General features: G+C 44.9%; 1 protein-coding gene across 2 annotated transcripts; it reads left to right on the top strand.

Annotated features, from left to right (window-relative positions):
• Window positions 1-347: 347 nt before the first annotated feature.
• LOC139631673 (S-arrestin-like) lies at window positions 348-9342 on the top strand. 2 transcript variants are annotated; one of them, XM_071496078.1, is made up of 16 exons: window positions 348-1266; window positions 1710-1810; window positions 2310-2370; window positions 3282-3326; window positions 3679-3878; window positions 3987-4046; window positions 4939-5006; window positions 5095-5230; window positions 5702-5786; window positions 5909-5981; window positions 6126-6263; window positions 6599-6676; window positions 7176-7190; window positions 7382-7434; window positions 7627-7636; window positions 8628-9342. In XM_071496078.1, exons 2-16 carry the CDS (start codon window positions 1763-1765, stop codon window positions 8719-8721), a joined length of 1164 nt encoding a protein of 387 aa, XP_071352179.1. In that variant the 5' UTR covers window positions 348-1266; window positions 1710-1762; the 3' UTR covers window positions 8722-9342. The 2 variants fall into 2 exon arrangements, with proteins under 2 accessions (XP_071352179.1, XP_071352178.1); XM_071496077.1 differs by lacking the exons at window positions 348-1266; window positions 8628-9342 and having other exon boundaries at window positions 1647-1810; window positions 7176-7434; window positions 7627-8493.
• Window positions 9343-10512: the final 1170 nt, after the last annotated feature.

Raw genomic sequence — 10512 nt, 5'->3', positions numbered from 1 at the left:
ACGTCTGCCGCTTAACGCAAAGACAAACATCCTCGTGTGTGTGTGTGTGTGTGTGTGTGTGAGTGTGTGAGTGTGTGACACTAACATGTCAGCAGGTGTCAATCTTCAGCTCGGAGCTCAGGAGTGTGTTCGTTCAGCAGGTACACAGGTGAATCAATATGCAGCACTTTGATGAATAAAACCACTGTTTAGAGTAGAAAAGGAGAAAATAAACATGACTGTGCATCACTTGTCCACGTTTATTTAGCTCAGATCCCCCCCACCCCTTCTTATTTGTTACACATGTTTACCTCCTTCACCTGAGAGATGTCAGAGGCTTTTTATGTTTTCACATTAATCAGAAAAACACTGAGGGTTTACTTGTAGAACCAGAGTGAGGCTCTGATCACTGCTGTGTTCAGGGACCTCAGGCCCCTCCCCCCTCTATGTACTCAGGTGTGGAAGCTGCTGATGTCAGCAGACAGACTGCTGAGTCTGACTGATGGGAATTTATCGGCTCAGAGACTCTTCCTGCTGATCACCTGACAGAATGATCACATGTCAGAATGACATCACAACAACCACAGAAGAGAAGAGAAGCACCTCATACAAAGTAAATGAAAGCGGTGGAAGTGGAGGATCAGCAGCATCTGTTCATCTGCCTTTTAAAACATCAGCCGCAAAGAACTAAACAGTTTCAGTCTTTATATTTACAACAGGAACCAAAACCAGAGTCATGAAAGAAGTAGAGCAAGATGGTCAAAGGTCACAGCTGCAGGATTTTATATCAGTGGGAAAATGACATTAATGGAAAAAACATGGTTTTATCCTTTTTCATTTTGCTGTCTGAGGATCTGTAGCTGTCACCTGTCTGAGCCTGAAGGGGGTGCTGAAGTTCATTAAGATTTCACACTTTAAATCAGAGCTCATCAGATGACCAACTCTTGGTCCACTTACCTATTCATTTGCCAGAGCTTTTGATAGAATCACATGGTCTTCATCCGCAGATGATGTGTAAATGTAAATTACACTGTGACTGTCCATGAATCTGACCTGTAATAAGCTTAACTGCTCAGGTCCAGTTGAGGGCCTGGTTCACACATTTTTCCAGTGTCTGCTGTCCCTGCTCATGTGTGGAGCTGCAGGATTATCTGTGTGTGTGTGTGTTAAGTCAGTAATGATCAGCGTGCTGACCAGGCTGTGTGTGTGTCGATTATAAATGTAGCTCAGTCAGTCTGATCAGTTGAAACCTGCTGCTGATCATCATCATCATCACTGCTGCTACAGGTCAGTCTCTGTTTTCACTTTCTTCAAGTCTGTCTTCAAACAATACGTGTTCAAACCATGGGATCCAAAGTAGCCTCAGACTTTAGGACCCCCTGCTAGGACATTTAAAGATGGCTCTTCCTGTTCATACAGACCTCTCTGTGTTAATGAAGATTTTAAAGATGATCTGAGGCTTTTGAAATCTGACTTCAACAAATCAGTAACTCAGAAGGCTGAAGCCTCAGTGTTTACAAACTGAAGCTGCACTTAAACATTTATTATGTTTATTAAAAAGCATCAAGTTTAGTTTGTTAGACTATAACAGAGTTTTTTTGTCTTTGTCATCCACTTGTTTCAGTAGATTATAGTTAATTTTCAGTTCATTGAAATCATAACATAAAGTTGCGGAAAAAACTGAAGAAACAACTCAAATGATCATTTGTGAAATATATGAATCATTACAGTTGAATTTAAAGGGGGGTGAATGTGCTGCAGGTCCTGACAACAAGACATCACCATGAGTCCTAAACACGTTGTCTTCAAGAAAGTTTCCCGCGACAAGTCGGTGAGTTTGGTGAACTACAGGTGGTCAAGTAGACTAAGAGTCCACAAGTATCTTGACACACAGACCTTGTTGTCTCAGACCACTGTCTCCTCTTTGTGTTACCCCAACAACATGTTATACTTTGTGTTGAAATATCAACAAGAAGAATGAGAATCTCACCGTCCACACACTGGAACAGCTGATCTGCTTTTATTTTGATTTTATTTATGTTTCAGTTGATTCAGTCTGATTTTTGTGATGTCATCTCTGTCTTTGCCTGTATTTTGTATTTCCATCTTTTGTGTACTTATGTACACATATGTGTTGTTATACAGTCTACATGTTTAAATGATTTGGTAAAAGCCTGAAAGCTCTTCAGGTAGCAACAGCCTGCAAAACTGAGCAGAAGGTCTGGGTTCAGGTCCTAGAACAGCAGAATGAGACTGAGATTTTTCTACCTCTGAAGTACATTTGAGCCAGGCACCACACCACCACCTTTGACCCCCTTCTCCCTCCTCAGATGGCAGTCTACATGGCCAAAAGAGACTTTGTGGATCACTGTGACTTTGTGGATCCAGTTGGTGAGTTCTGACATAAACATACTGACCCTGGAAATCCTCCTGAAGATGGAGATCAGTTTCATTCTGCCTGTGGGAATGATCCGCACTTAGCTCATTAGCTCATGAGGTAACGACAACAACAACAACAGTCCGTCGGACTTGGAGCTGGTGTTTTTTCTCATTTGATGGAGATAGGCTAACAGTTTTCCCCTGCTTCCAGTCTTTATGCTAAGCTAGGCTAACAGTTTCTCCCCTGCTTCCAGTCTTTATGCTAAGCTAGGCTAACAGTTTCACCCTGCTTCCAGTATTTGTTTCTGATGCGTTTTATTTAAAGTGAAAGTGGAGCAGTGAATACAATTAAACTACAGTAGGTTTTGTATGGTGGCCCTGAGGGTTCAACACATAAAATCACAAACATGCAAACAGACAAAACACAATCAGATTCAGAAAACATCCTCATCACTTTGACAACACATGAGCTGCAAATACACAATCAAAGGCACAAAAGTGCTGCAAAGTAGCACAGACGACACTGAAAACATGTATTATTGTTGCTGTTGTTGCTGTTACACCTGTATTATAATACATCCATGCAATGCGTCCCAGGCAGGTTCATCACCTTTTAGTGTTCCTTTGCTGTCTCTGCTACTTGCAGCACTTTCATGTATTTGGTGTTTTCCTCAGTTGTCGTGCATTGAACTCTCAGGGCCACCGTAATTTTGCATTATTATTACATCTTTATGTGTCTGTGTAGTGATTGATAATGAAATGATTGACCCTCAGAGGTTAAACTGATTTCCATCTTCTCATCTGATTTACCTACAGTGTTGTAATGTTCCTTTAAACATCATGGTTCCAGCTGCGTCAGATGTTTAAAAGGCATCACATTGTGATCTGGACTCTACAGTGTCTCTTTGTGTTTCTTCTCTCAGATGGAGTGATCGTGATTGACCCGGTACAGCTCAAAGGAAAGAAAGGTCAGTGTGTTTGACCTTTGACCTGCCTTTCTTCTCTGTTGTTAATACAAACGACAAAGTAAATTTGCCTTCGTCAACCAATGTGAATGAAATGTCGGAGTTTAATGTCAAATTTATTGGGACAGAAAGTAAACAGTTCCAACAGTGGAGGGAGATTCTCTTTGTTCTGTCTTTAAACTTTTAATTCCCCAAACACACATGAAAACAAATAGATCCTGAACACAAAATTGTATCGAGCTTGTCCTTCAAGACAAAAGTTGGGATCCACCATCTTGTGGTCACTATTGGTACTGCACCTTTCTGATGGAGTGTCGGTCTCTCCTGTTAATACATCCCCTTCATGTGTCTGCAGTGTATGTGATGCTGTCGTGCACGTTTCGGTACGGCCGTCAGGACATGGATGTGATGGGTGTGGCCTTCAGGAGGGACCTGTTCCTGGTGACCCGGCAGGTTTACCCCGAGCTGCAGGACAAAGATAAACTGACTCACACCAAGATCCAGCAGAAACTGCTGCAGAAGCTGGGAGACAATGCCTTCCCCTTCTTCTTCGAGGTGAGGAGCTCAACATCAGGATACCAGCCTCTCAGGTAGCCCACACTTTCAACTCCTCCAGGGGGACTGCAGTAGATGTGAGTTATAAGTAGTTTGTTTGTGTTTCAGTTTCCAGACAACCTGCCGTGTTCAGTGGCTTTGCAGCCTGGACCATCTGATGTGGGAAAGGTAACTGGTCTTCATACAGTCACTGTTTAAAACATCAGCTGTTTTCAAATCAAAGCTTTATCACTTCAGTGAGAGACTGAGGGAACAGCTACAACATCTTCTGACCACAACCTCACTACATCTTGTTTGTTGACAGAAGTTCTAGTTTTAAGGTGCCCATGTTCCTCTTCACCTCATGGTTCCAGTAAATTTATCTTTGGTTTTGAGAACAAGTTGAGTGAAGAACCTTTGTCATCATTTCAATGTCATTAAATATGAGCTTCATTAGTCATTGTAAGTTAATCATATAGTGAAGAACAAACCTCAAGATGCAGAGACAGACAACCTGTAGAGACAGATGTCCTATAGTTCTGTAGAGACAGACGTCCTATAGAGATAGATGTCCTGCAGAGACAGACGTCCTGTAGCTCTGCAGAGACAGACATCCTGTAGAGACAGACGATCTGTATTTCTGCAGAGACAGACGTCCTGTAGAGACAGACAACCTGTAGAGACATATGTCCTGTAATTCTGTACAGACTGACTACCTGTAGAGACAGATGTCCTGTAGTTGTGTAGAGACAGACATCCTTCAGTTCTGTAATGACAGATGTCCTGCAGAGACAGATGACCTGTAGAGAATGATGTCCTGTCTAGACTGATGTCCTGTAGCTCTGTAGAGACAGATATCCTGTAGAGACAGATGTCCTGTAGTTGTGTAGAGGCAGATGTCCTGCAGAGACAGACGACCTGTAGAGACAGACGTCCTGTAGTTCTGTAAAGACAGACGTCCTGTTGAGACAGACGTCCTGTAGTTCTGTAGAGACGGATGTCCTGTAGAGACACATCCTGTAAAGGCGGATGGGTCTGGGTCACCCAGGTGACTGGACTGTCTCTTGTCTGTGTGGGACAGAAATGTGCGGTGGAGTTTGAGCTGAGAGCTTTCTGTGGTGAAAACCAGGACGAGAAGATCGACAAACAGTGAGTCCAGAATCAGGTCCAGATGAAGCCAAGAAAAATGTTAGACCTCAAATCTGGAACTGATCACTGAACGTTATCCTCTACACAGGAGCTCCGTTCGTCTCAGCATCCGTAAGATCCAGTTCAGTCCAGAGAACACTAAACTGGTTCCAGGTGCAGACACCACCTTTGAGTTCCTGATGTCTGAGAAACCTCTGCATGTCAAACTGAGTCTGCCCAAAGAGGTGAGACCATGACCTGACCTGGGCTCAGTCAGTTCATCAGTAAACAGTTCTCTACTGCTGTTAACAGATCCTAAAACCAGCTCTACTGTCCCTGCCTGGTTCCCCTGAATCCCTCACACAAGGTTCATGATGGTGAGATCAGATAGCACTGTGGTCTAAGAACCAGATCTGAGTTTAGTTTGGAAAATCAGCTCAGACTTAAACCTCATCAATTAAAGGGTCAGTCTCTAAAACTGATGAACTCTGACTGAAACACCTGTCTCTCTGTACCTGTCTGTTCCTGTCTCACATGTCTGTCCCTGTCTGTAGCTGTTTCACCTGTCTGTCCCTGTCTGTAACTGTCTCACCTGTCTGAACCTCTCTGTCCCTGTCGTGCCTGTCTGTCCCTGTTTCACCTGTCTCATCTGTCCATACCTGTCTCATCTGTCTGTACCTGTCTCACCTGTCTGAACCTGTCTCACCTGTCTGTAGACATTTTACCATGGTGAGCCAGTCAAAGTGAATGTTGAGATCACCAACTCATCCAGCAGGAACATCAAAAACATCAGTGTGTCAGGTGAGATCATGGGTTTTGTTTCTGAAACTTGTGTTTGGTGATGTCACAGTGTCACATGAACGATCTGTCAGGTGATCACACCTGAGAATATTAATGACCAGTTAAACATGTTGTGTGTTTAGTGGAGCAGGTGACCAACGTTGTTTTGTACTCCAATGACAAATACGTGAAGTCAGTGGCCAAAGAGGAGACAGAGTGAGTCTGACTGTGACACACACACACACACAAAACACATCTGTGTTTATTCTGAAAAGAGGAAACAAGTCAAATAATGTAACTTCACAGTGTTAGTGAAACTGTAGCTTGTGTGTGTGTGTGTGTGTGTGTGTGTGTCTGCAGTGACTTGGTTCCCTCTGGGACCAGTCTGAAGAGGGACTACACTCTGTATCCTCTGCTGGCTCACAACAAAGACCGGAGAGGACTCGCTCTGGATGGACGACTCAAACATGAAGACACCAACCTGGCTTCATCCAGCATGTGAGACACACACACACACACACACACTCACACTGACAGAGACACACACACACACACACACACACACTCACACTGACAGAGACACACACACACACACACACTGATAGAGACACACACTGACAAACACAAACACACACACACTAACAGAGAGAGACATACACACACAAAATGATGTGGATTACATTAGTCTGACAGAAATCTCTCTCTCTGTCCCCCTCTCTCTCTCTCTTTGTCTCTCTCCCTCTCTCTCTCTCTGTCTTCCTCCCTCTCTCTCTCTCTGTTTGTCTCTCTCCCTCTCTCTGTCTCTGTCTTCCTCCCTCTCTCTCTCTCTTCAGTGTGAAGGAGGAGGTGCTGAAGGAGGTCCAAGGGATCCTGGTCTCCTATAAGGTGGTGGTGCGGATGATGGCCTCTGGGTGAGTGTGTATGAGGCTGAGATCAGAGGTCACACACCTTTACAGGATCCTAGTTAAATCATATTTATGTTCTTCATGTCTGTCATGTTCAGATTCAGACTAGACATTGAAACTGCAGTGGAAGGTGTCTGTTTGATGTGATGTTGCTGGTCGGATGTCACTATGACATCATCAGGTCTTTCCTCTGTCTGATTTTGCTGCAAGATGCGTCATATGTGAAAAATAGGCGAGATGCCGAATCTGTAGATCCCATTACGTAACCGTGCGGTGTGTGAGGTGCGTCTCTGCTGTAACCGTTAACATGGATGACTCAGCCACTTATCTGTCTGTGATCATCTTACTGCAAACATGAGCTCCAGAAACGTACAGTCACAGTTTGAATGATGATAATACTGTGACCTCACCGTGAACTTACTGTGACCTCACCGTGAGGCTTGGCACTGATTTTTTAGAAACTGAACATTTTTAACTAACTGTTAATCTGTTTTATGTTCAACAGGACCATCGGATCCAGGTACACCTGTCTGTCTGTTTGCAACTGTCTGTACCTGTCTGTCTGTCTGTCTGTCTGTTTGCACCTGTCTGTCTGTCTGTACCTGTCTGTCTATCTGTCTATACCTGTCTATCTGCCTGTCTGTCTGTCTGTACCTGGCTGTCTGCCTGTCTGTTTCTCTGTGAACATCTCACATCTGTTGTCTCTTACAGTGAGGTGTCTCTGGAGCTTCCTTTCAGACTGATGCATCCTAAACCTGAAACAGGTACCCCCCCCCCCCCCCCCCCCCCCCCCCCCCCCCAGTGACCAGTTAGAAAATCAGCTCAGTCACTTAAATCCAGATGTTGCAGTCACCATCATCCTCCGCTGTCATTGATAGAAAACCTGTAATTGATCAGGAGCAATAATCTGTTTTCTGTCTCTCCTCCCTTGTGTCCTGTGTGTCCTGTGTCTCCAGTCAAAGACAGGTGAGCTCTCCTCACTGACTATAACCAGTTACCTAATGTGAATGTGTGTGATGCTACAATCAGCTGCCGTCATCCCCACAACCTCTGCCTAAAAAAGGACATTATCAGTCATATTGAACACACGGTGGGACTATCACAATTATATTTGACTATAAGAAGCATTGTATCATGGGTAGTCTGTCCACGAAATTTCCTGCCTATAGTCTCTGATTACAAGTGATATCAACGAGCTGTGGAGGAGCTAATGCACCAGGTCTTGTTTGACCTGGGGGGGGCTTCAAATCCTGTGTCTGTCTGGGAAGAGCAGAGACGAGGATCAGGAATCGCTCCAGCAGTTTGTGGTGATCAGGGATCTCAACCTCATCTCTGTTCGGGTCTTTGTTCCTCTGCTCAGATGTCTGCAGGTTTGAGATCACATCAGGACAGACTCTGCAGGTGGATCAGGACCCATATGGCTTGTTTCCACTGAGTGTACTGGTTCAGTACGGTACAGTATAGTACAGTACAGTACAGTACAGTTCGCCCTGACCTGGCTTACGTTCCGAATGCGAACAGTACCCTTACTTGGTAAGCGGGGTGTAGCTGGATGGCTCTACCCTTTAGTTACTGTACCATTATGCTTGGTACCCCAACAGAAGGGTGCCAAAAATGGTACGGGACGGGTTGGTTGTTTTGGTACTATTCACAAATGGAAATGCAAATAATTGCGTACCGCACTGTACCGAACTGAACTGTACCGCCTGGTGGAAACGTGCCTTTAGAGACTGGTCCCCAGTAAAAATAAAACCAAATCCAGCACCAGTTTGATCCTATTACACAACAGCTGGTTCTGTTAAGAGGAGTTTTATCTTCGAATGATCAAACCTGAAGAAGAGAACAGAGGGAAAAGTCCCAGTGTCTTAAAGGTCATGCCTCTCTCTCTGCCTGTCTGTCGGCCTGCCTGTCTCTCTGTCTATCTTTCTGTCTCTCTGTCTGTCTCTCTGTCCCACAGTGAATCAGATGACATGGTCTTCGAGGAGTTTAAACGAGCCTACCTGAAGGGCGTGGTCTATGGAGATGACGACGAATCTCCCACCGAGGCTTGAACCCTCCACAGATCAGACCCTGTCCCTGCTGTCCGTCACCATCCAGACCTGAAGACAGACACAGTTTGGTCCAAAGGCTGGATGGTTTCTAATGTTAGTGATGTTTCCTCTGTCGCCCGCTCAGTTAAATGGTCTGGATTATGTTTGCTGTCGTAGTGTGACTGTAGTGCAGCCTGCAGCCTGTAGGGGACACTGTGGGGATGTGGACACACCTCAGAGGAAGACACAGTGTCGAAATGCTACTGTGTGTGTTTCTGCTCAGAACCAGAGGATCTGACGTTCTGCCTCCATCCAGAACAGAAACCCTGGAGTTGTGGTCTGCTACTGACTGTTCCAGCAGCAGGACACAGACCTGAGTCTCTTGTCCATCAGTAGTCAAGTTCCTAAACTGTTGATGATCTCTGTGATGATGTAACTGCTGCAGTAGAACAACAATGTTGACCTCTGCTGACCTTGTTCTGACCTAAAATCAGCACAGGGGGTAGAACATGTGTGAAGGACTCTGTAGGTCAGAGGTCAGAGAGCAAACTGTGATGTGAGTCATAGAAGAAGTTGTATATTGTTAATCATCCTGATGTAATGAGCTTCCTATCTGAGAATAAAACAAACTGTGGAGGGAAATGTGTTTGTTTCAGACAAGAAAACAAATGTTATTTAACAGAAACACTGGATGAGTCGAATCTGAGTCTGAGTCTGAGTCTGACTGAATCAGAGTTTGAGTCTGAATCTGAATTTTTCTGAGTCTGGCTGAGTCTGAGTCTGTCTGAGTGAGTCTAAGTCTGACTGAGTCTGTCTGAGTCTTCCTGAGTCTGAGTCTGTCTGAATGTGACTGAGTGTGAGTCTGAATCTTTCTGTGTCTGACTGAGTCTGAGTCTGCCTGAGTCTGAGTCTAACTGAGTCTGACTGAGTGTGAGTCTGACTGAGTTTGAGTCTATCTGAGTTTGTCTGAGTCTGACTGAGTCTGAGTATACCCGAGTCTGAGTCTGTCTGAGTCTGAGTCTAAGTGAGACAGAGTCTGACTGAGTCTGAGTCTGAGTGAGGCTGAGTCTGACTGAATCAGAGTAAGTATGAGTCCGAATGTGACTGAGCCTGACTGCGTCTGAGTTGAAGTGAGTCTGTCGGCATCTGAGTCTGTGAAGGTCTGAGTCTCACTGAGTCTGAGTCTGCCTGAGTCTGCGTCTAAGTCTGCCTGAGTCTGATTCTGTCTGAGTCTGACTGAGTCTGTCTGTGTGAGTCTGAGTCTGACTGTCCCAGTCTCCTGAGTCTGAGTATACCCGAGTCTGAGTCTGTCTGAGTTTGTCTGAGTCTGACTGAGTCTATCTGAGTGTGACTGATTCAGAGTCTGACTGTCCGAGTCTGCCTGAGTCTGAGTATACCCGAGTCTGAGTCTGTCTGAGTCTGTCTGGGTCTGAGTCTAAGTGAGACTGAATCTTACTGAATCTGAGTCTGAGTCTGCCTGAGTCTGAGTCTGAATGAATCAGAGTCAGTCTGAGCTGAAGTGAGTCTGACTGAGTCTGAGTTTGTGTAGGTCTGAGTCGAAGTGAGTCTGAGTCTGACTGTCTTCCCAAGTCTGAGTCTCACTGAGTCTGAGTCTGCTTGAGTCTGCATCTAAGTCTGCCTGAGTGAGTATGAATCTGTATCTGACTGAGTCTGAGTCTGACTGAGTCTGAATCTGTCTGAGTCCGACTAAGTCAGAGTCAAAGTGAGTCTGTCTGATTCTGACTATCTGAGTCTGTCTGAGTTCTGAGTCTGATTGAGACTGAATCAGAGTGAGTATGAGTCTGAATGTGA

This window comes from Trachinotus anak, unplaced genomic scaffold, assembly GCF_046630095.1.
Source record: "Trachinotus anak isolate AG129_WGS33_773 ecotype Australia unplaced genomic scaffold, CSIRO_AGI_Tana_v1 ptg000014l, whole genome shotgun sequence".
Lineage (NCBI taxonomy): Eukaryota > Metazoa > Chordata > Actinopteri > Carangiformes > Carangidae > Trachinotus > Trachinotus anak.
This window is presented reverse-complemented; position numbering and strand designations above follow the sequence as displayed.